The sequence below is a fragment of the Bubalus kerabau genome, chromosome 1 (assembly GCF_029407905.1).
Source record: "Bubalus kerabau isolate K-KA32 ecotype Philippines breed swamp buffalo chromosome 1, PCC_UOA_SB_1v2, whole genome shotgun sequence".
Classification (NCBI taxonomy): Eukaryota; Metazoa; Chordata; class Mammalia; order Artiodactyla; family Bovidae; genus Bubalus; species Bubalus kerabau.
In genome coordinates, this window is record NC_073624.1 from 74,072,750 (window position 1) to 74,099,235 (window position 26,486).

General features: G+C 39.1%; 1 protein-coding gene across 5 annotated transcripts in view; it reads left to right on the top strand.

The window, feature by feature from the left end:
- MSRB3 (methionine sulfoxide reductase B3) overlaps positions 1-26,486 on the top strand; it is a 181,585-nt gene that overhangs the window by 18,002 nt on the left and 137,097 nt on the right. For 4 of the 5 annotated variants that reach the window (XM_055579757.1, XM_055579751.1, XM_055579764.1 and 1 more), the window contains exon 2: positions 23,431-23,557. The exons of the other annotated variant lie outside the window; for it this stretch is intronic. In XM_055579757.1, coding sequence (XP_055435732.1) covers positions 23,482-23,557 — 76 coding nt within the window. In that variant the 5' untranslated portion in view covers positions 23,431-23,481. The remainder of the gene's footprint in view (positions 1-23,430; positions 23,558-26,486) is intronic. 5 annotated transcript variants of the gene reach the window in all.

Consider the following 26,486-nt stretch of genomic DNA (forward strand, 5'->3'; position numbering starts at 1 on the left):
TTCTACAATAGCTTCGCAATTAGGCTCACTACCTCTGTTCTGATGCCATTCCCATCCATTTCCCGCCTTTTAGCCATGGCATTCTTTTAAATTTGAAGATCTGATCATGTTACTCTCCTTCAGTTACTTCTTTTTCTTTTTAGGATAAAGTTCCAAATTGTTATAATAGCTTCAAGATTTCTTCTGCTTACCTCATCAGCCCCATCATCTCATCCATCTGTTCCTCACTTACACCTTCTAGCCACACTGCTTTTCTTTCATAACCTTCAGTGGGCTACACTCACTTTAACCTGAGGGTTCCTGCTCATCTTTTTCTTTGTCTGGTACACTTCTTTCCTCATTCTTAATTTGGGCAACCCAGCCTTATCCTTTATTCTTAGTTTAAATATCACTACCTGCAGGTTGGCTTTCTTATGCCTCTCAAACTAGACTTCTTCCTTCTGTTATATAGGATCTTTATTCCCCTTTTGCCTCTCCATGATCTTTATTGCACTTGCTAATAATATCTTTCTCACAAATATGTAAGCTTCTTGGTGGCAGGACCATGGTCTCTCATTCCTCACTTTGTTCCCAGCATCTGTTTGTTAAATCGAGTAACATGAATACAGTGTGGGCTTGCTAGTGAGTGAGAGAGGCTTCTATCTGAGTTTGGTGTGTTTTTCTTAAATCTTTCAAGGTGATAAAAGGGAAGAAGACAAAAGTATAGTGTACAGCAGTTTAACTTTCAGACTCCAAGGACATCAGCTAGCGAGTAAGGAAGCAGCATCAGAACCGGAGGTGGCCTTAGCGAGAAGTGTTGCCTTAGGGTTAGTTTCTTTTTTAGGATTAAAGTGACATCAGAATTTTCAGGCAGTGCCCTGAATATTTCTCAGGCTTCACTGTCTCTTTCAAAAGTCAGCCTTGACAGTGCTTCCCAAATCCTTGGAATGCTAGGCTTGAGCATCACCACAGAGACCCTGTGAGTGTGGTTTTCAGTGTCAAAAGTGCTTGCCGAGGTGACCTGTTGGGTCTGGGCAGACCCTGTGCCCAATATCAAGCTCTTGTTGCCTCCCACCTACCTGTTCTCTGGCCTTGGCTCCTCCTTCTTAGAATCCTGGATTCTCCTTCACTAACTTGCAGGCACAATGTTTGCACATAGATGAGTTAGGAGTTGGCCTTTTTTTTTTAAAAAACACCCTCTGTACTTTATCTTATACAAGTTTATCGTATTTTAGTTTCCAGGGCTGGTATAGATTTTGCTCTATTTTTATATTCTGCTTACCATTTCAGTGGGAGGTGGTTGGAATCTGATTGAGGGAGAAGATGAGTGAGTTCTTTTTTGAAGATATTTTTTATGTTGCCACCTTTGCCTTTGTGTACGTGTGGACTCACTTTTGCACATGTATGTGTGCATGTGTGCAATCTCTCTTTTTTCTCTCTGCTTCTTTTCTTTTTTGTTTGCATTATGTCGTTTCTTTGCTTTGTAACTCTACTTGAGAGTCATTTTTTAGCAGGTGCATTTAAATCATTTATATTTTGTTATCATGGATGTATCTGATGACATTCCTTGTCTTACTGTTTTATACCTTTTTTATGAACTTTTCCCCTTGATTTTCAGTCTTTGGCATATGGTTTCTGTGTTTTATTTGCTTTTATCTTTCATAGGGATTTGAAAGAGTGACATCATATTTTAGGTTCCACAACCTTGAACAAGTGTTTAAAAACATTATTGAACCTGAGCTAATCTAATCATTAAATTAAAAAAAGTAAGATTCAGTAACATTTGGCTCTTTTATACAGGAAGAATTTTGGAATCTTTTATTTTTTTCCTTCTCTGCTTTTGTTAACTAAAGTGGTACCTATAGATCTACATGATTGTTGCTATTATTTTTATATTGTATGATCTCTTAAGGATTTTTATTTTAATCTTTTTCATTTAATTATATAATAACATCTACTGCCTTCAGTGATTATGACCATTTATCCCCTAACTCATCATTCTTAAGGATATTTTGATTCATGTGCCATTTGGCTAGAGTCTATCCATGAGTTGATGTCTTTTTTTTTCTTTTTTGGTGGGGAAAAATATATGCATGCATGTTTCCTGAGCTCTCTTATTACCTGAGGGAAATACAGACTGTTGTATATAATGTGTTAACCTTCCCTTGCAAAACAACATTTAATTGAAACCCAAAAAAAGCATAATTAGAAGGCTGGAAGTTGCTCATAGAATAATCTGAATGCAATTAGTACTGCAATTATGGAACATAAAATACTGCTAGCATTCCTTATGGAAGAAGAACCTGGGAACAATGGAATTTACTGGCATTCAGATAACAAGTCAAAGGCTTTGGTGCTTCAGTGGTAGAATTCTCACCTCCCAGATGACAAATCAATATCAGTCACAAGATTACTACTGGGAATTCAATACCTCTGATGTTGTAGATACTTTTCAGGGTCATGATGCAAAATTAGATGTAAGTCCTAGAATAGTTTTATCTCTGAGTAAGAATGGCAGTTTTAATTGAATTCCAGCAATATTTTATAACTGCTATGTTCAAATTAGAGTTGACCAAAGCCTGGCGTGCTGCAGTCCATGGGGTCACAAAGAGTCAGACACAATTGAGCGACTGAACAATAATAAAGTTTACTTTGTCAAATTCCTGTTTTATTATTACATTTGCCTCATGCATGGATAAAGTTATATCACTCTGTAATCGACTGAAACAGTTGATTGCAAAACAAGGTTTTTCCTTTTGGTCAGAGATAATGATTTTTTGACAATCATTAAACTATAATTACTGAAGTAGAAAAATTAATCTTAAATTAATCTTATCTAAGTTGTATATTAAACAATCACCTTACTCTTCCCCTGTCCAAAATTGAACTAATTAAACCCTCCAACACAGACACATAGACGCAGGCACACACATGAACACAGTCATACTCATTCACACATGCACATATGCATACACGCACTCTCTCTCATTCTGTATCTCTACATAGTATCTCAGACCTCTTCTTGCTTTTCCTCCTCAGTAAGGGACGTAAAATTCACTGAGCAGTCTTCTAGTTATTTTCAAAAATATTTTCTCACTTAATCCTTCTGAAATTTAGTGAAATAAGTGATATGATCTATGTTACACAGGTTAGGAATCAGAGACAGGTAACTAATTTGCTCAAGATTTATCAGCTGGTTAAGAGATAGAGTCAGAAGTTAACTCCAGTTCTGACCCTTTCCTGTATACTGCACTGCCTGGGTATAGTATAGGACTCTATCCTGGGGGAATTGGGACATTCCCTATTAGGGAATGGGTTAGGGTTAGAGTTAGGGTTATGAACAGAGATGGGGGGAAACAGAGGAAGTGATATTTGAGTTCAGTTCTGTGAAAACGTTTATTGAGTCTTTATTTTACAGATGTGAATCCAGCTGACTACTCTCAAGGAATTTTTAAGTGGAATGTGTACATGTCTAAAATTCTAACTTGCAATAATAGATATAATAATAGAGGTACTGAGGTAGGAAGTATTAGAAGCAGAATTGATGCACTTTCTAATGGCATGGTTGGGGAGAAAGGTGAGAGGAATAGCTGTGAAAAAATGTTTCCTAGGACAGATGATATCTAAACTGGTCTTGAAGGTTAAAAAAGAAAAGTTCATTCTTTATATGGTATGGAAAATATAAGTGGTATAGTGAGGATGGAAAAGTTTGTAGGAAACAAGAAATGGTTGACTATTATCAAAAGAGAATCTTTATTCATTCATTCACTCAACAAATGCTTTTTGAGTGCTTATTAAAGGTTAGACACTGGTGAGGACTAGAGATAAAAAGGGATAAGAGAGTTAATGGATTGTATAATGTCCAGTGAGTGCTGGGGTCTGAAGTTAAGATAGGAAGAGAAATGAATCTGATAGGTCTTGAATGCCAGAATAGGTTGGTTGTGTTTTCCTCATAGTTGTTAATAACTGTGGAAGCACATGAAGCGGAGTTCTGACATGGTCAGAGTGAGTTTACATTATGCCTGCAGCAGAATGGAGGATGGCTGTGACCAGGAGTCAGGGTAGAGGCAGGAAGACCATATTCTAGATGAGAGATGGAAAGAATATATTTGAGCAATCTTGGAAATAAAATTGGTGGCACTTGGTGTTGATTAAGTATAAAAAATTAAAGTATAAAATGACTGAGGCTGACTCTCAAGTTTGGGGTTTAGTAGTTGTATGGAATGGGAGTACTTTTTAACAGAATCAGGAATACAGAAAAAATAATAAATTGGTGAAGAAGGAAAAAAATTGAGTTTTGGAGATGATAAATAGTTTGAGGTGCATATGAAATACCTAAATTATTTTTAAAATATGGTTTAATCATCTAAAATTAATGAAGAAAACAAACCATTGAGGACAAAGTAGAAACAACATAATGCAAAATATTTAATATCTTTCACTTTATGGTCTCATTTAGGGCTTCACCTTTCTCCTAAGTTCAGCATAGTGTTAAAAGATGGTTGATGAAGGCCATTAAGATTTACCTTTCAGTGGAATAAGACTACATGTTCATAAAACTTGTCCTTTATCTGCTTTATCAGATACAAGGCACAAGGCATACTATCATGAGCAAATTCTTACTTTCTGCAACAGAAAGTAAACTTAGAGGGGAGGGATGCTAAAATTCAGATACAAGAGCAAACATTTGCAGTTTCCAGTGCTAAAACTTTCTATTCCAGGAATGGTGGCAAAGTTCTAATTTAAATATTTGAAGCATGATTTACAGATACATATTTTTAGGACTTATATTAAACTCATTAAAAACAGTCTTTTAGTGATAGATACAGATAACTGTATAGTCAAAGCTATAGTTTTTCAAGTAGTCATGTGAGAGTTGGACTATAAAGAAGGCTGATTGCTGAAGAATTGATGCTTTTCAACTGTCGTGTTTGAGAAGACTCTTGCGAGTCCCTTGGACTGCAAGGAGAGCAAACCAGTCAATCCTAAAGGAAATCAACCCTGAATTTTCCTTGGAAGGACCGATGGTGAAGCTGAACCTCCAATACTCTGGCAGCTTGATGTAAAGAGTTGAGTCATTGGAAAAGACACTGATGCTGGGAAAGATTGAAGGCAAAGGAGAAAGGGGCAGCAGAGGATGAGTTGGTTGGATAGCATCACCAACTCAATGGACATGAAACTGAGCAAACTTCGGGGGATAGTGGAGCACAGAGGAGCCTGGTGTGCTGCAGTCCATGACATCACAGAGTCGGACATGACAACAATAGATAATAACTGTAGTTTGTAGTCACAAGAGTAGGGCAGGAGTTGGTCAGCCTGTAATAGCAAGTTTTTCTTTAGATGAAATGGTCCACTGAGGCACTGCATCTTTTTTTACATGCCTAAGTTTGTTTTATTTTTGTCTTTGCACATGGTTCTTGATGAGAGGGAACTTCAGGTGAAAAGCAACAGCCTCCAATTCTATCTCTTCTCATCTTTGCTTCACTCTTTTGAAGCAATGTTCTAAAATCATTCTTCTGTCAATCTCCTAGTTTTGGTCCGTAAAGTTAGAGCACTATTTCTGATTCATCAATTTCAGATAATATACAGTTATAAAAAACAAGTATTTATCTGCTCTTTCTTCTCCCTTATGTCTACCATTGTTTATTGTTTTGTTGATTTTTAAAATTTCCTTATTGTTCATTTGGTGGTGGTGGTGGTTTAGTCGCTAAGTCATGTCTGACTCTTACAATCCCATGAACTATAGCCTGCCAGGCTCCTCTGTCCATGGAATTCTCCAGGCAAGAATACTGGAGTGGGTTGCCGTTTCCTTCTCCAGGGGAACTTCCTGACCCAGAAATCAAACCCAGGTCTCCTGCATTGCAGGCAAATTCTTTACCAACTGAGCTACAAGGGAAGCACTATTGTTCACTTTTGTAACATTAAGTAATATGTTTGCTCATCAACTTTTGATGTAGCCACATGACAAGCTGTTGTGACAAAGTGATTCCAGGCAGAGTGACAGACATAAGTAGAAGTTTCTCTTTCTCCCCATTGATAGCCTAAGGTAGCTAGTAGCCCAAGGCTGAGTTGGTGAGTAGGTAGCTTTGCTTCATGGCCTGTTAAGTCTGCCTTTCTCATTAAGTAGCTTCCATCCCAGGGTTCAAGTGCGCTGCCGCAGTTTTTGCCTTTTCCCAGGGGAGGAAGAAGTCCATGGGGTCGAAAAGAGTTGGGCACAACTTAACAATTGAACAACAACAAGAGGAAGAAGAAGTCTAAAGCAAGTGACTTTGTCTTTAAAGGAGGTGACCTGAAAGATCACACATAATTGCATTGGCTAGAGCTTAGTATCATATTCACAATTAGCTACAGAGGAGGCAGAGAAATATAAAATTTCAGAAGTTTTTGTTACTCATGGGAAGAAGGGAGGATGGATTCTAAGGGACCAGTTAGCATTTTGCAGTCTAGTTAGTATCTCTGAATTTTCTGCTTCATAAGATGAGAATCCTAGTTCAGTTGAGTTCAGTTCAGTCGCTCAGTCGTGTCCAACTCTTTGCGACCCCATGAATTGCAGCATGTCAGGCCTCCCTGTCCATCACCATCTCCCGGAGTTGACTCAAACTCACGTCCATCGAGTCAGTGATGCCATCCAGCCATCTCATCCTGTCATCCCCTTTTCCTCCTGCCCCCAATCCCTCCCAGCATCAGAGTCTTTTCCAATGAGTCAACTCTTCGCATGAGGTGGCCAGAGTACTGGAGTTTCAGCTTTAGCATCATTCCTTCCCAAGAAATCCCAGGGCTGATCTCCTTCAGAATGGACTGGTTGGATCTCCTTGCAGTCCAAGGGACTCTCAAGAGTCTTCTCCAACACCACATTTCAAAAGCATAAATCTTCGGTGCTCAGCCTTCTTCACAGTCCAATTCTCACATCCATAGATGACCACTGGAAAAACCATAGCCTTGACTAGACGGACCTTTGTTGGCAAAATAATATCTCTGCTTTTTAATGTGCTATCTAGGTTGGTCATAACTTTCCTTCCAAGGAGTACGTGTCTTTTAATTTCATGGCTGCAGTCACCATCTGCAGGGATTTTGGAGCCCCCCAAAATAAAGTCTGACACTGTTTCCACTGTTTCCCCATCTATTTCCCATGAAGTGATGGGACCAGATGCTATGATCTTCGTTTTCTGAATGTTGAGTTTTAAGCCAACTTTTTCACTCTCCACTTTCACTTTCATCAAGAGGCTTTTTAGTTCCTCTTCACTTTCTGCCAAAAGGGTGGTGTCATCTGCATATCTGAGGTTATTGATATTTCTCCCGGCAATCTTGATTCCAGCTTGTGCTTCTTCCAGCCCAGCGTTTCTCATGATGTACTCTGCATATAAGTTTAATAAGCAGGGTGACAATATACAGCCTTGACATACTCCTTTTCCTATTTGGGACCAGTCTGTTGTTCCATGTCCAGTTCTAACTGTTGCTTCCTGACCTGATTACAGATTTCTCAAGAGGCAGAGCAGGTGGTCTGGTATTCCCATCTCTTTCAGAATTTTCTACAGTTTAGTGTGATCCACACAGTCAAAGGCTGTGGCGTAGTCAATAAAGCAGAAGTAGATGTTTTTCTGGAACTCTCTTGCTTTTTCGATGATCCAGCAGATGTTGGCAATTTGATCTCTGGTTCCTCTGCCTTTTCTAAAAGCAGCTTGAACATCTGGAAGTTCACGGTTCACGTATTGCTGAAGCCTGGCTTGGAGAATTTTTGAGCATTACTTTACTGGCGTGTGAGATGAGTGCAATTGTGCGGTAGTTTGAACATTCTTTGGGATTGCCTTTCTTTGGGTTTGGAATGAAAATGGACCTTTTCTAGTCCTGTGGCCACTGCTGAGTTTTCCAAATTTGCTGGCATATTGAGTGCAGCACTTTCACAGCATCATCTTTCAGGATTTGAAATAGCTCAACTGGAATTCCATCACCTCCACTAGCTTTGTTCGTAGTGATGCTTTCTAAGGCCCACTTGACTTCACATTCCAGGATGTCTGGCTCTAGGTGAGTGATCACACCATCGTGATTATCTGGGTCGTGAAGATTTTTTTGGTACAGTTCTTCTGTGTAATCTTGCCACCTCTTCTTAATATCTTCTGCTTCTGTTAGGTCCATACCTTTTCTGTCCTTCATCGAGCCCATCTTTGCATGAAATGTTCCCTTGGTATCTCTAATTTTCTCGAAGAGATCTCTAGTTGTTTTCCTCTATTTCTTTGCATTGATCGCTAAGGAAGGCTTTCTTATTTCTCCTTGCTATTCTTTGGAACTCTGCATTCAAATGGAAATATCTTTCCTTTTCTCCTTTGCTTTCGCTTCTCTTCTTTTCACAGCTATTTGTAAGGGCTCCTCAGGCAGCCATTTTGCTTTTTTGCATTTCTTTTCCATGGGGATGGTCTTGATCCCTGTCTCCTGTACAATGTCACAAACCTCTGTCCATAGTTCATCAGGCACTCTGTCTGTCAAATGTATTCCCTTAAATCTATTTCTCACTTCAACTGTATAATTGTAAGGGATTTGATTTAGATCATACCTAAATGGTCTAGTGGTTTTCCCTACTTTCTTCAATTAGGTCTGAATTTGGCAATAAGGAGTTCATGATCTGAGCCACAGTCAGCTCCCGGTCTTGTTTTTTCTGACTGTATAGAGCTTCTTCATCTTTGGCTGCAAAGAATATAATCAGTCTGATTTCGGTGTTGACCAGCTGGTGATGTCCATCTGGTGTGTAGAGTCTTCTCTTGTGATCAGGACACTATATTTCTAAGGTCTGTGTCTGGGCACTGACTTGTTAAATGAGTAAGAAGCTTCAGCAGGCCTGGTTAGTGGCCAGGGAGCTTTCAGTCACTCCTGAAAATAAAATCTTCATAAGCAGTCATTTTGTTGTGATCAGGAGCTACTCAGTCAGTTTACATGTGAGTGAAATTTTTAATTCTTTTTTCCAATAGCAGTATATTTATTTTAATAGATATTAGTTAAAATACAGCTTACACATCAGACTTGGGATTCCACATATATTACCACATAGGAAAAAGCTAAACTCAACTTACATAAAATATTAAGTAAAATAATAAGGCAGAGGGGTTATGAGGATATGGCAAAAATTGTGAAGAAAACCTCTAGTTCTTGAAGGGTTGGGACTTATTTGTTAGCTCCAGAAGATCCAAAGTGAAGTAGCTTTCTCCTATTCTTTATGTCTGAATATGAGAGGAGAGCCATATCTTCTGACTCTCTTTGGGGTATTTAGAAATAGAAGGGGTGACTGATGAGAGGAAGACCTTGGTCTTTTCAGAGTGCTCTCATTGTCTTTGGCATTGGACTTCCCAGCCTTCAGACCCTTTTGTTTTTCTAAACAAGGACAGCTATCTGGGAAATAAGAGTCCCTGCCCTTGAGGAATGTTTAATGTACTACGAAAGATTAAAATAGACTTCAGTTCAAATTCTGTCTTCAGTACTGACCATATGACCTCAAGCAAGTTATTCTCTGAACCTTAGTTTCTGCTGGAACACATAATCCCCAGATCCCAGTGGCTTCAGCCACTGAAGTTTTATTTCTTGCTTGTATTGCCTGTTCATTGTCTGTCAGATGGGAACTAGGCTCCACATCTCCTACTCCAGGATTGTGGTTAATGGAGCAGCCATCATCTAATTATAGAACATTGCTGATCACTGTTGGAGAGAAAGAGAGTTCTGGAAAGCTTCACGCCAGCAATTAAGTGATCTGTCTTAGAAGTGGCACATGGTATCATTTCTGTTCACAACTTCCTCCCCAGGACTAGTGACACAATCTCATGCAACACAGGGGCCTAGAAAGTACCTGGAAAAATGGAGATTCAGAGTGTTGTAGAAATAGCACTAATGACTACCACATATAGGAATGCCTACCTCAGGGTTGACGTGAAGATTAAATGATATTAGATACAGACATAGACATGAACTTGTGTGTGCCAGGGGCTTCTCTAGTAGCAGTTTTGCAAGGAAACTATTATAAATTCCAGACTTACAAATGAGACTTTCATAGCTCAGAGTAAACCTTGTCAAATGAAACCTAGCTAGTTGGTGAGAAGGTTTAAATTTGAACTCAAGTACTAGAAAAGCAAAACTATTACATAAACACAACAAAATGAAACAGTCAAAAAGACTGAAAAATTCTGAAGGTATTTTTTAACAGTAATCAAAAGTGATTTGTTTATGTGGGTTTTGCTTTTCTGTTGGCACTTTTTAAATATGAAGAAAAGCTTTTTAGATGAAACACATGTAATGTAGATGCTGTGGACTGTGAAATCTATGTATAATTTAGAAGATTAGAAATTAGAAAAAGATTTGTATTCTGTATTGGTGATAGAAGTTTTAAAATATTAATGTGAGGGACTTCCCTGATGACCCAGTGGTTAAGAATCTGCCTTGCAATGCAGGGGACCTGAGTTTGATCCCTGGTCGGGGGACTAAGACCCCACATGCAGCAGGGCAACTAAGTCTGTGTGGTGCAGCTGAGCCTCTGTGGGGCAACGACTGATCCGTGTGCCTCAACTAGAGAATCAGTGCGCCACAGCGAAAGAGCCCACGTGACGCAATGAAGGTCCCTAGTGCTCTAATTAAGGCCCGGTGCAGCCAAATAAAATAAATATTAAGAATAGATTAATGTGAGAATGAATAAACGCCTGCATTTGACTAGATGACTACAAAACAGGAATCCTGGGAAAAAAGATAGCATTTAGTAGAGTTAAAAGTAACATCAGAAGATGGACTTATATCTGGGCTTCCCTGGTAGCTCATCTGGTAAAGAATTCATCTGCGATGCAGAAGATCCTGGTTCAATTCCTGGGTTGGGAATCTCCGCTGAAGAAGGGATAGGCTACCCACTCCAGTATTCCTGGGCTTCCCTGGTGGTTCAGACGGTAAAGAATCTGCCTGCAATGCAGGAGATCTGGGTTCGATCACTGGGTTGGAAAGATCCCCTGGAGGAGAATATGGCAACCCACTCCAGTATTCTACCCTGGAGAATTCCATGGACTACAAAACAGGAATCCTTGTAAAAAGATAGCATTTAGTAGAGTTAAAAGTAACATCAGAAGATGGACTTATATACATAATTCTATTTTAATTATACCATTGGTATACCTTCTTAATGGACACAGAGTTACCCTTGTGTTGTCAATATTAGGTACAATTCTTTATGTCCTTTTCTTACTTTTTGTGTGAACTGATTAAAAAGGAAACTGTAGATGTCACAACATGTACATAAAAGGAGTTTTAGCTTAATGTTTTCCCCAAATGACTTTCTGACCTGTGCTAGGTCTGTTTATCTCTGTTTTGCTATTGACAAAATAAGAGCTTTGGATCAATTCATTGTTTTTCCCACTTTTTTCCCACTGAGATACCCATGATGGATGATATGTCATGAGCAACATCCTCATGTAGTCATATACAGATGATACTTATAGACTGAGGAGCAGATGGTCCAAGCTGCACATTCCTGGTGCTAGTTCTAGTTCTAGTTTCTGAAGAAAACACTTCAGAAAACAAGTGAAGGAAAGTGACATTATTAAAGAGATAACTCTAAATGTATCCTAGTTGTTTTCTTAAAAACCTTATCCTCAGAACAATAATAACAACATCAACAAAACAATACAAAAAAACCCTTATCCTCAAACTTCAGCATCTAAAGACAATTTTAAACAAATTTGTTGTGATACGCCTTTCAACTAATTATTTTACTTGTGTTGAGTGGTCATTTCATGTTCAAAAATCTCTGCATTAGGTGTTCATCAAGAATTTTTCTAGTTCTAAACTTACTTAATGATAACAATTCTGTTATTCTCAAGTATTTCTGAAAGTTCTAATTCCTTGATTATTCTACTAGCAGTACATGAATTAATAGTGCCATGTACATGATATGGGTTCAATAAATACTGTTGCTGTTGCTCCGTTGCTCAGTCATGTCCGGCTCTTTGGGACCCCATGGACTGCACCACACCAGCCTTCCCTGTCCTCCACTATCTCCTGGAGTCTGTTCAAACTCATGTCCATTGAGTCAGTGATGCCATCCAACCATCTCATCTTCTGTTGCCTCCTTCTTCTCCTGCCTTCAGTCTTTCCCAGCATCAGGGTCTTTTCCAATGAGTTGGCTCTTCGTATAAGGTGGCTAAAGTATTGACTAGAGCTTATCAACAAATTAATTTTCCTTTTTCTGGACATACCAGTAATTCACAATTTGTTTTCTTATCCCTTAGCAGGACGTATACTTTTATATTGCAAGGAGTGGTGCTGAGGAAATTGGGCTGTAGTGTTCTGATTGTTACTTTCAGAAATCTGTCGTAACTGTCCTTCTCAATTTGATAAAATAACTCAAAATTTTATATTTGCATTTGTCCATAGACTAGATGAAGTGGGAAATGAACTAATTACCTTAGAAGTAGCAAGAGGTCTAAATACTACTGGCATTATTTTCTAACCACTTGTTTTTTCTAAACAACATGGGTTACATTATAAATGTAGTTCTCTGTTCCCTGTTCACTTATTCAACAAGTGCTTATGGGGACGTCCCTAGCGGTCCAGTGGCTAAGACTCTATGCTCCCAGTGCAGGGGACCTGGGTTCAATCCCTGATCAGGGAACTAGATCCCACATGCTGCAACTAAGGCCCACCACAGCCAAATAAATAATAAAAATAAAACATAAAAGAACCCAAGTGCTCATGAAACATTTTCTGGGCTTTCTATGTGTCAACCAGAGGGTTAGACCAGCACCTCTCAAGGTGTGGACTAAGGATCCCTGGAATCTGAGAGCCTTTCAAATGATTCATGAAGTCAAAACTATTTTCATACTAATGCTGACATTATTTTCTTTTTTCACTGTGTTGACATTTGGGTTGATGTTGCAAGAGCAGTAGAAACTGCTGGTGTTTTAGCATAAAGTGAGGCAGTGGAAACAAATATTATTAGTAGTCATTCCATTCTTCACCAACATCCACATAGGAGAAAAGGCCATTTTCACTTAAGAATGTCTTTGATGAAGTAGTAAAATTTATATAACTTTTATTAAATCTAGATCTTGAGTGCATATCTTTTTAATATTGTGTGTGAAAAAACAAAAAATACATTTTTATAAAGTGCTTCCACAATGCAAAGTTGTCTCCAGGAAGAGTACTGGTGTGATTGTTTGAAACACCATTTCACTTGACAGAATGACCAAAAGATGAATTGTGTGTGTGTGTTAGTTGCTCAGTCATGTCCAACTCTGCGACCCCATGGACTGTAGCCCGCCAGGCTCCTCTGTCCATAGGATTCTCTAGGCAATAATACTGGAGTGGGTTGCCATTCCTTTCTCCAGGGGATCTTCCCAACTCAGGGATCAAACCTGCATTTCTTATGTCTCCCGCACTGGCAGTTGGATTCTTGGCCCTCTGCACTACTGAAGCCTATGGTTATTTAAAGTTGGATATTTGGGGATTTCTCTACACTCCCAATGTAGGGGACCTGGTTTCCATGGTCGGGGAACTAGATCCCCCATGCCAGAACTAAGAGTTCTCATGTCACAACTAAAGATTCTGCCTGCCTCAACTAAGACTCAGTGCAGCCAAATAAATTAAAAAAAAAAACTAGATAAATTGGATATTTGGCAGATATTTTATCAAAAATGAACAAAGTGATTCTGTCACTTTAAGGAAAACAACTAACTGTATTTGTTGGCAATGATAAAAGCTGAGCTTTCAAGTTAAAAAATAAAATTCTAGAAAACATGTATCTGCCACTGTGAGCTTGACAGCTTCTCAACATTTAAAGATGTACCTGATAAAATCAATGGTGACTATTAATGAATATGATTTTTGATACTAAAAGCAAAATGTGTCAACATGTGAAAGATATGCATAACCCAAATGAACCATTGTTTTCCAAATGAACAGTGCACGATGTTACAAAATCATACACAGTTAAAAGATCCAGTCAAAATGCAAAATAGACCAATGAATCTTAATGTAATAGTATGAAAAGTTCACTGATAATACGTAGTTTCAGACTGTCATTGTTGAATTTTGGTGTTAATACCAAAGAAGCATATCTGTAGTTATCTGAAAAAGCTGTTAAAATATTCCTCTATTTTCCAACTACTTATCTGAGTGAGGTGAGATTTTATTCATGTATATACTTCAACCTTGTAGCTCAGTCAGTAAAGAATCTGCCTGCAGTGCAGGAAACCCACGTTCGATCCCTGGGTTGGGAAGATCCCCTGAAGAAGGAAATGGCAACCCACTCCAGAATCCTTTCCTGCAAAAGAGGAGCCTGATGGGCTGCAATCAATGGGGTCGCAAAGAGTCGGGCATAACTAACGCTTACTTATACTTCAACCAAAACAACGTATCACAATAGATTAAATGCAGAAGCAGAGATGAGAATCCAGCTATTTTCTGTTAAACCAGACATTAGAGAGATTGACTTGAGAAAAATGTAAAGCTTTTCCCTTTAAATATTTATTTGTTTGTTTTGGCTAATCTAGTTATTTTTCACTGAAAATGTAATTTGGTAATGTGTAGTGTTGTTATTTTTATTTTTGTTATTCTAAATGGAATAAACAAATACTTTTAAGTGGCTGTTTTAATTCTAATATAGTAAATATTGATGGGTGTAACTACAGAAACAAAAGGCATTTGCGGTCCTTGATAATTTTTACATAGTGTAAAGGGATGCTAAGATCAAAAAATTAAAAATGGCTAATCCTGGAGATATTAAATAAAATATTCTTCTTTATGTAACTTTTCTTTGGTTCCCAACCCATCATAACCCTGCCACTCCCTCCCCCTAAAGTGAAAGTAAAAGTGAAGTCGCTCAGTCATGTCCGACTCTTTGCAACCGCATGGACTGTAGCCTACCAGGCTTCTCCGTCTGTGGGATTTTCCAGGCAAGAGTACTAGGGTGGGTTGCCATTTCCTTCTCCAGGGATCTTTCCGATTCAGGGATTGAACCCGGGTCTCCCACATTTCAGGCAGATACTTTACCCTCTGATCCACCAGGGTAAGCCCCTTAAGCTGGAAGAAATTGTCCGTCCTCTGAAACTCCATGTACTTTATTTCTGCCTCAGTAAAGGCATTGAGTACATATCTTTTGGTTCCATCTAGGCTAATATGTTTTTTGACAGCATATATCTTTGTATATTCATCAGCTGTTAATACATTATTTTCCATGTGGTAGGAATTTATACAGGTGAACTGACTAAAACTTGGAATCTTAAAAGTGTTATCTCTAAATGGTTTGGAAGGTTGAGGATTCTGATAGCTGGGGTTCTATTGTTTCTTATAACAAATACAAAAAGATCTCTGCTTAACAAAAGAAATGCCCGATTCTAGATTCTAGCTAATTAGGCATGTTGATTTTGAGAAGTAAACGATTGGTTGATCAATTCATTCAGCAAATACTCAGTTCAGTTCAGTTCAGTTGCTCAGTCGTGTCCAACTCTTTGCGACCCCATGAACAGGCAGCATGCCAGGCCTCCCTGTCCATCACCAACGCCCGGAGTCCACCCAAACCATGTCCATCGAGTCGGTGATGCCATGGTGCCAAGTATAGAACTTTATCGTAGACATTTAGATTAGTGGTTTCCACATGCTGGCCCATGATGAAGTTTCTTCTTTTCCTGAGAAATGAGAATAATAGCAACAATGAAATGTTTTCCCTCAAAACTTAACTATATTATTCAAAAGAACATTCTTTATCTTGAGGTTGCTTTCTGAGTTCTTGGTGTCCATATAATCTTTCTTTTCTGAAATTATGGTGAGATTAGGGTTTGGGGCTTTTTGTTCTTTCTTGACAAAATTCAAATTTGTCAACTTTCTGTTGGCCCTTGAAGTTTTGGGGAGAACATTTTACTAACTCATGGAAAACCACTGCTGTAGACATTCTTTTGGCATTTATTGGAAGAGATTTGACCTTTAGGTTTGACTTTTTAAATCCACTAGCACAATCAGCTCTTTTATTTTGGAGTTAATTATCAACTGTGTGAGTTCCCTGCTTTCCCGTTTATATCATCTCTCTTTGGCAGATGATTGTTCAATTGCAAGAAAAAAAGTAAAAGGAAATAAAAATAAACCCAAACCAAGAAACTAACAAACTAACGTTTGTCAAATTTTTGGATGTTGGAGTTCTAGGGATAAGAAAAGATGGAGAAGTAAACATTTTTGACCAAAATAGGGCATTTGAATTATCTTCAGATCTCAAGTCAGATTGCACTGTCAACTTCCTACCTCTTCACAGATACTTATAATTGCCATGAAGGAATCAACTGATCTTAATTCAGATTCTTAACTTTAAGCACCATTAAACAGTTGAGATGGCAGAGATAGCAGGGTGGGAAGTGATGATCCTGAACAACCATTTCCATAGTCAGTTATTTATATAATCATTCTTCCACTCAACACATGAATGGCTGTTAGGTGCCAGGTACTAGGGATACAAAGATGAAAAAGAAACTGTCTCTACACTTAAAAGGTTTATAATCTAGAAGAGCGGGGTGTGAGCAAATCAGTGCCCTAAAAATTGTTAGTAAGGGATGTGACAGCATGCTTAGTGCTTCGCTGGGGACTCAAATAGGAGAAGTTAGAAGGGGTGGGAGGTGAGAGTGGGGAAAGGAGAGAAGGATATGGAATGAAGAAAGATTTGAAAGTGGAAGTAGGAAAGAGCAAACCTGTTTGCGAAAAGTTATTTTTGGCCACCTGATGCAAAGAGCTGACTCATTGGAAAAGACCCTGATGCTGGAAAAGAATGAAGGCAAAAGGAGGAGAGGGCGGCAGAGGATGTGCCGGTAAGATAGCATCACCGACTCAATAGACATGAGTTTGAGCAAAGTCAAGGAGATAGTGGAAGACAGGGAAGCCTGGCGTGCTGCAGTCCGTGGGGTTGCAAAGAGTCGGAAACAATTTAGCGACTGAACAACAAATGAGTATATTGGTATGGCAGGAACGTGGAGTGGGGTGGGATGTGGAGTATGGCAAGAGGAAAGGCTGAAGGTTAGGCAGCAGCTAGATGTAGAACTTTAGATGCTTTGTTCAGTAATTTGGACATGCTCCAAAGGATTTACCAGAATGTGTTCTGTGGGCTGGTGATAGGAAAGAAAGGGGTTTTGTAAGGTCAAAACCATTTGAAAGGCATCAGCTGAGACAGGTGTATTTATTGTGAAACCTCTCAGGCCCTTCCTATTAGGTAGCATTTCCACTACTAATTTTGTTTGAAGGGGTAATGCTTGTTTCTCAGAACAGGGTTTGGGAAACCCTGCAACATGCAGAGAGGAATCATTAAAAAGTTTCAAGCAGAAAATTACAGACAATTGTGTAATCTAATTCTGTTCTCAACACATAGTGTCACACTACTCATTAGGTATCGTTCAACCCCTATTTTTAAACACTAAATAATTCCAAAGTGATGTATTAGATATTATGAGAGATTAGAAAGATGTGTAAATTGTGTCTAGCATTTAAAAAGAACATGTTGGTTATCTATAAATGTTATTCACCTGTGAAATTATTTGAGTCAAAAACAGTACAATATGGCTGATTCACATGGCTGTACGGCAGAAACCATAAGACATTGTGAAGCAATTATCCTCCAATTCAAAATACATAAAAGACAAACAAAAAGCAATATAAAAGTGAGGAAGTTGAGGATAAACTTGAGGAGCTGTAGATTTTCTGGGTGGTCTTGAGGCAGGAGGTAGATGCCACTGCTGCCCCGCCCACGGTACCACCCCCCAGAGTAAAGCGATTGGAGATTCATTCCCTATGGACTGAAACTCCAAGATGAGAATAGCAGGACAATTAAGGGAGGAGCCTGGGCCCTGTGCAGACCACATGTTTCTCATTCTCAAAATCAGGAGACCTCCCTGACTACACATGCATAGAAAATGTCCTTGGAGGTCAAAGGGGAATGATACTAACTAATGCCAGGCTGCCCACAGGCCTCTTCGGTAGAATCCGTCTTGGTTAGGAGTACACGTGCGAGGATCCTGAGATATACCAGGTATTGACTGGGACCCAGGCACATCAACATGATTGGTCAAAGGAGACACAGATGTGCCCCATAAAAGTAATTCAAACTGCCTCAAGGGGGCAACTCAGCGGCTCTCTCTCTCTGAGTCCGCCCGTGTGTCTATCCACATGTACTATATTCTTTTTTTTTTTTACCTCTTAATAAATAATTTACTTGCTTCACTACTTTCTATCTTTGTGGAAATTCTTTTCTGCAAAGCCAAAGGCCAGGGCCCTTGTCACTGACCACTGGCCTAGTGGCTAGGATCTGGTGCTTTCACCACTGTGACCCAGACCCAATCTCTGGCTGGGAACTCCAGCCCTGCTCCAAGCTACTGTAGGCCAAGGCCAGTTGAGATCAGTCTTTGCTCAGTATTGATTTCCAGGGAATGTTATTTATTTATTTAGCTGTGCTGAGTCTTAGTTGCAGCATGAGGAATCTTTTTAGGTGCAGCACACAAACTCTTAGTTGCAGCATGTGGGACCTAGTTCTCCAGTCAGGGATCTAACCTGGGCCCCTCATATTGGGAGCATGGAATTGTACCCACTGGACCACTAGGCAGTGTAAGGGGTGTTTAATGCTAATTCTTTTCCCAAAGATTGTCATCACTCAAAGAATGTGTTTCTTTTGCCTCTTTTTGGACTAGGATTGTTTCTGGCTAGGGTCTTCATCCAGGCAGCTTAAGGGGCACAATGGGAAAAGGCAGGCTAATTGAAACGTGAATATTTGGGAGGGAGATAGTGTGGAGAGTGGAGAAGGCAATGGCACCCCACTCCAGTACTCTTGCCTAGAAAAATCCCATGGATGGAGGAGCCTGGAAGGCTGCAGTCCATGGGGTCGCTGAGGGTCGGATACGACTGAGGGACTTCACTTTCACCCATTGGAGAAGGAAATGGCAACCCACTCCAGTGTTCTTGCCTGGAGAATCCCAGGGACGGGGGAGCCTGGTGGGCTGCTGTCTATGGGGTCGCACAGAATCAGACACGACTGAAGCGACTTAGTAGCAGCAGCAGCAGCAGCAGTGTGGAGAGTAAGTGTTGGTTTGTTTGATCGTCAGAAGTACCGTATCATAACATATTGAAGGTTTAGTAGATGCAAGTGGACTCAATCCTGGGCTTCTCTAGGCTATATATCCTAAAGGTATATCAAAAGAGTGTAGAGAAAAAATTTGAAGATGAAGGGGAAAGAGAAGTTACATGTGGTGGGACAGAAAAATTAAATCTAGACGTCTGAGTATGTCTCAGGCTTTTTACTTCCTTAACTCTGTACTTTTTTCACTCAAAGTCAATAGAGTCTTCAAATAATCTTCTTGAATTCAGTTCAGTTCAGTTGCTAAGACAGGGAAGCCTATCTATCACCAACTCCCGGAGCTTGCTCAAACTCATGTCCATCGAGTCGGTGATACCATCAAACCATATTATCCTCTGTTGTCCCCTTCTCCTTTTGCCTTCAATCTTTCCCAGCATCAGGTCTTTTCCAGTGAGTCAGCTCTTCGCATCAGGTGGCCAAAGTATTGGAGTTTCAGCTTCAACATCAGTCCTTCCAATGAATACCCAAGACTGGTCTACCTTAGGATGGACAGGTTGGATCTCCTTGCAGTCCAAGGGACTCTCAAGAGTCTTCTCCAACACCACAGTTCAAAAGCATCAATTCTTTCAAGATCAGCTTTCTTTATGGTCCAGCTCTCACATCCATACATGACTACTTGGAAAACCATAGCTTTGACTAGACAGGCCTTTGTTGGCAAAGTAATGTCTCTGCTTTTAATATGCTGTCTAGGTTTGTCATAGCTTTTCTTCCAAGGAGCAAGTGTCTTTTAATATCATGGCTGCACTCACCATCTGCAGTGATTTTGGAGCCCAAGAAAATAAAGTCTGTCACTGTTTCCTCTGTTTCCCCATCTATTTGCCATGAAGTGATAGGACTGGATGCTGTGATCTTAGTTTTTTGAATGTTGAGTTTTAAGCCAGCTTTTTCTCTCTCTTTTACTTTCATCAAGAGGCTCTTTAGTTCCTCTTCGCTGGAACTAAATCATTTAGTTCCTCTTTTTGAATTAAATGAATCTTTATTAAGTATTTATTATCAGCCACATTGTCTATTAGGAGAACATAGAGTCAGAGTATGTAGAGTGAATTGGTAACAACCTTAAACTTTCCATTGCCAATTATAGTGGTCAAGAGCACTGGCCTTGAACTAGATGGCTTGGGTTCAAATCTGTTAAATCATTCAGTCCAGTGACTTAAGGGCTCTGCTTCTTACCAGCCAGGAGATCTTAGGTAAATTCCTTAACCTCCTTATGCCTCAATCTCTATATCTAAAAGTGGGAAAATGATAATATGTACCTTTTAATGTCCTGAGGATTAAAAGAGCTAATAAATGTGAAGTGCTTAGAATACTGCCTGTCATATGGCAAGGGTTTCCTCAGCTGCCAAGCTTAGAATATCTTTATCCTACCATGGAAATCAATCCAAGAGTGGTAAGTTTTCTGGCCTAAATCAGAATCAATGTTTGGAGAATGGCCTACTAAGGCTCAATAGGATTGGGTATAAATGGACTGTTAGAAATTTCTAATTCATATAATTTTAAAATAAAAACAAATATTTGTACATTTAAATGCTAGTAGTAAGATGGGACCTCCCTGTGGTCCAATGGCTAACACTTTGAGCTCCCAATGCAGGGGGCCTGGGGTTCGATTCCTGGTCAGGGAACTAGATCCCACATGCTGCAACTAAAAAGGTCTCACATGCTTCTGTGAAGACTGAAGATCCTGTGTGCTACAACTAAGACCCAATGCAGCCAAATAAATAAATATTAAAAAATAAATAGATAAACGCTAGTAAGAGCTAATGTTTGTGAGCATAAACTATGTGCCAGGAGTTGTTCCAAGTGGTTCTAACCAATTAACTGATTTAATTGTTATTTTAGAGTTGAGGAAACGGAGGCATTGAGAGGGTAAGCCACTTTACCAAGGTGACACCACTCCTTAGGGGGCAGGACCAGGCTTCAAACCCAGGCAGTCTGATCTCATAGATCCTACCCATCCATTAAGATATCACGTCTTTCATCCAGTGTATTCTGCAGTTTAGATTGGTTTGTCAACGTATTTTATTTCATGTATTGCAGGCATAAACTAAGAGAAACCAAGTGGAAAACGTTAGTTTAAACTAAATTTGTTACATTGTTTCACCATAAAAATATTCCATTTTCTGTTCTATAGATGAGTTGCTCCTGGTGTCACATTTAGAGCCGTATTAACTAGGATACTTTTGTTTCCTGGAGTACAACATTATGAGTTTGATTTCACCAAGGCATCCAGAGGCATGTGTCCGTTCTCTAGAAGTGTTTCTCACTTTCCATCTCAGCTACATTTTTTTCAGGGTTGACTGTAGTACATGGTGCATTTTTGCAAAGTTAGCTGCTTTGGCTGTTATCCTCACAATCCTAAGCTATGAAAGGGCATGCTTTGTAGGACTTGAGGACAGAGGGCACTGTGGCAAACTGTACTTTTTGTTAAAAAGGCTAGATTGCTCGGAAAGTAGTCACTTTGTTACTCTGCTTTGTTGGATGCTAACACAGATGGGTTCCCTTTTAAAGAAAACTGGGCAAAACTAATTTGCCACTAGATGGAGCCCTGGCTTTTTGGGTAGAAATAAAGGCAAGCGTCAGAACATTAAATCACGCCGTCATATCATGCTGAAGGGCCCCTGGTATTTGAGGCCCTCAGCTTTTAATTATAGAATGCATCTTTGTTCTTTGCCTGACCTGCAGAGTGACATCACTCCCTTTCTTCCTGTGCGCTGGCTTTGACACAAGCCAGATGGCTGTGGCCATCGGTAGGCGCGCAGGCCGCCTGGTACAGCAGTTGATGAAACAGAATAGGAAGACGTTTTATGGTCAACTGCAGGAGCACAATGAGGCTGCAGCTTTGCTAAGTAATTACATTCACGGTGCACACTTTACTCCTCACAGAGAAGGTCACAGGGAAAAAATACATTTTTATTTATAGTGTTGTGAGGTATAGACCTTTGATCTTTTATTAGTCAGTAGTCTGCTCCAAAGGAATGCTCTCTTTCCCCTGCTCTGCAGTCACTCGTGCAAATGACATGTTTATTTATGTTTAATGGTTCTTTCAGGCTGTGCATTGTGATACTTACCTTCCCTCTTCCTCCTTTTTGTCTCCAGTTAGTAACACAAAAATGTTTTGGTTTTGTAGTGAGTTTAGTTTGGAGAAGTCAGAGTTCAGGCATGTTAATACAAGCAGATTTCTGTCAGATATACTCCAGAGTGATTTGGTCAAATATATTACTGTTTATTATGTGTTTGTTCTTTGAGGAGGTCAGGAGAGACCAGGAACAGACTTTTATTTGGGGGGAGAAGGAGTGGGGGGTGAGAGGGTCAGGAAATGAACGAGACATTAATTTTATATCCATTTTTGGACATTTAGTGGTTAAGGGCACTTGTAATGTAAATTTTAAATAAAATATGGGAAGTTACTATTCATCTAGTATTTCCACCTTCATTTGAAGTTAATCTTTACCAACTGAAAGATTGTCTAAAACTTTAAAGAAAATCCTAACAACTTTTCTTTAAAGTTTAACATTCACACAGTTCCACATGATTCATTTCCGAAAACTTTAAAAATTAGTTTTACCCCCTTTAAGGCTAGGTTGTGAACATTGGTTACAGAATTGATCTAGAAATTATAGATCATAGAATCAAATGAAAATTTGTAGTTGATATGTTGTCTGCAAACGTAACGCTGTTTCTACAGTGAAGCCTCTTAGTTGTCCTTAGGTTATTTGGCTCTCTATTTTTTAAAAGTATGAAACTCTAACAAAAGAAATCTGTTAATCTTACAGGATTTTGCAGTCTTCTCCAGATTTGCAAATAATTGCTGGAAGAAGGCAAAGTGGTGTGAGGAGAGAGGGGGACTTTGTAGTTGGATAGAACAAGGCTTTCTAATTTTATTTTCCCCCCACTGGCTGTTTGCTTTGTGCCCTTGGACCTTTGAGCCTTGGCTTCCTCACATATACATTGGGTGATAAAACCTACCTCCTAGGTTTATTCTAAGAATTAAATGACACAATATATGTGTATTTGGCCCCAGACAGTTCCTGTCACTTGGTATGAAGTCAGTAAATGTTAATTCCTTTCAACTGTTTTAAACTTTGTCTCTTTTTCCAACCTCTTTCAAAACGTGTTCACACATTACACTATTATATAGTGTGTATTTTATTCATAAGATATAAATAAGCCTGGGTTGAAAGTAAGCTCACCATCTGAAAAATAGGCATTTGCAATTTATTAGCACTGTGTGTGTGTGTGTTCAGCTCCGGATAAAACCGTGACCATCAATTGTGCAGTCAACGTGTTTAACATTTGTGATGTTTTAATTTGTTTTTGTTTTCTTTTTTTCTCCTACTCAGCTCTTGCCCCTGTTCTTTGCCTCTCGTTTTGTTGGTGAAGATATCACAGTGATGTCTGCATTCAACCTGCTGCATTTGGTGACAAAGAGCCAGCCAGTTGCCCTGCGAGCCTGTGGGCTTCCCTCAGGTTGCTGCTTCTTGTGCTGTTCTAAGTGAGGGCACTGGTCCGGGGTGGGGGTGTTTCTGCTGCAGGAAATGATATACCACAATGCTTTGCTAAATTTCGTTTTCTTTTACTTGGGCCCTAATTTGAAGACGGAAATTGGTTATAAATCACCACTCTACTTAGAGTAACATTCATTTCCACAATCCTTACAACCCTTGGAAACATTGTCCAGTTTCCTTGCTTGGTATATAATTGTCACTAATATTTCATGATATCTTCTTATTCTTTAATGCACACTACACATCTGAAAATCATAATGTTCATAAGAGGCTGGCAGTCTTGATAAGAAACCACCCCAAATCACACAAAATAGGACATTCATCTTGTTAAAGGATAATGAAAATGCTTTTCATTCCACATGTGGTCATTCCTTTAGGAAAGAAAGAAAATTAAAATGAACAACTTTAGTGTAATAAAGTTAGTTATTGTACTTGCAAAGAAAAGATGTTCTATTTAACAATGACCAAATAGAGAGAATTACTATAGCATGTATTAACTGGTTCTTAAATTAGAACCACCAACCAGTCTTTTTAAAAATGTGATTTTAAGCATTTAAACAAGAGAGACATAAAAGTCCAAAATTTTACTATTTGCCTGTGTTTAACATTATAATTTTGTTATGAAAATCACAATGGCCAGATATTTTCTGTGAACGTTATTATCAATATTACTTTTATTTTCTTTTAGTTTTCTTACTGTATTATATAGAGAATTTCATTCTAACTCATTAAATATTCATTGAATATTAGCTATGAGTGCCAGGCATTGTGTGAAGCAGTGAGGATACAATGATAAATAAGATCAAGCCAATTTCTTTAACAAGTGCAAGATGGAGCTGAAACTGTGTAAAGACCATTGAACCATATGGTGATAAGACTAAAGTATTTATGCCTTGGATGTTAGGGGAATGCAGACGATGGTCCTAGCTCTTTGCTTAGGGGAAGAGATTTTTGGAAGGGAGGGAAGTCTCTGAAGTTTAAGGAAGGCTTCATGTAGGATATGCTTAAGTTGAATCTCAAACTATGAGCAAGAGTTAGCCAGATGTCCAAGGAGGGGGAAGGACGTTTCTGACATATGAAGTAGTGTGGGAAATACATGAAGACCTGAAAAGGCTAAGTATGTTCAAAGAAATACAAGTTATTTAATGTGGCTTGCTTGGGTGGGTGAGGGCAAGTTAGAATAAATAAGAAAGAAAGGTAGACAAATCGTAAAGTGCCTTATATGATGTTTTTAAAATTTTAAATCTTAGGGAAGGGATGAAGGGAGAGTAAAATGACTTGATTTGCATATAAGATTTATTGATTTAGTATGATGGACGGTCAGTGCTGGTTCCAGATATTTCTAAGAGAAGATTGAGATGGCAGCTTAATTAGAAGTGAGGATAAGGCTTTTGTCTTGAAGCTATAGTTGAATAGTAAACACTGTCCATTTCAAAAAATAGCTTTTATGTCTGTGAGTGTTGAGAGGTCAATAAAGCTTAATGCTTGGAGTCCATAACCACTCTTCCTGACACCTTTGCTTCCCAACCTGCCATGTCCCTGTACTGCTGCCACTGAGTATGTTGGAAGGGCTTGAGGCTGGAGGGACTCATGGAGCATGGAGAACCTTAACAATGATTGTTACAGTACGTGTGCGAAGAAGGGGGATGGATAAGAGAAAAATTCAAGTTATAGAACTGACAAGTTTTATTTCTTTTATTGTATGTAAGCTGGAGGGAGAGCATCAACCAGTGTAGTTTCTGTGCTATGTGAAACTTTTCCATGACTATGAACTACATATAATAATTCCTGGGTCAGGAAGATCCCCTGGAGGAGGAAACGGCCACCTGCTCCAGCATTCTTGCCTGGGGAATCCCATGGACAGACCTCTGGTGGGCTACAGTCCATGGGGGTCACAAGAGTCAGACTCAGCTGGGCAGCTGAGCACACATGCACATAATCATTGGAATATGCAAGTTATTTAATATGTAACCATGTTTTCCACTGGGAAAAAACCCCAGGTAGGAAAGCACTAGCACAGTTCTTGTAACATTAGTTTGTCATACACCAAGGAGGCTAAGTATTTATGGGAACTTATTAATTAACATGGTATCACTTGAGATATGACAGTTGTAGAGTTAAGAGGTTTCATAATGAAACTGTTTAATCAAAATATGTGTCTTTAAATTTTGATATCCACATGATTCAAAGATAAATTCAACAAAGATGATAATTTTTAAGAAGTAACCATTATAGCACAATGCTTAAGCACACAAATTCTGGAATTCCACGCATCTAAATTCTAGCTTTGCCACTTAACTGGCTGCATGCCTTGACTTCCTTGTTTGTAAAATGGGAATAATAATAGTACTCACCTGAAAGGGTTGCTGTGAGAACAAAATAGCTTAGGATGTGAAAAATGCTTACAACAGTGGCTGACATATAGTGAGCATTGTATATAATGTTCACTAGGTCACTGTAGACATCTCTATCAATATAGATATATATTTTTTCTGTTTTTCTAGTAAAATAGACTTTAAAAAACATTTCAATACATCCCATATTGCACTTAACTCTTTTTACTTTGATCGGAGCCACAAATGCACTTTATATTTGAGAAATAACCATGTTTATTCAGATGTTTGTTGTTTTGATCTCTTTATTTTACTCATACATCCCACTGAACCAGAATTCAAGTCCTGTAAACATACAACACATTTCTTTTATTCTTGCTGCTGCTGCTGCTGCTACGTCGCTTCAGTTGTGTCCGACTCTGTGCGACCCCATAGACAGCAGCCCACCAGGCTCCCCCGTCCCTGGGATTCTCCAGGCAAGAACACTGGAGTGGGTTGCCATTTCCTTCTCCAATGCATGAAAGTGAAAAGTGAAAAGTGAAAGTGAAGTCACTCAGT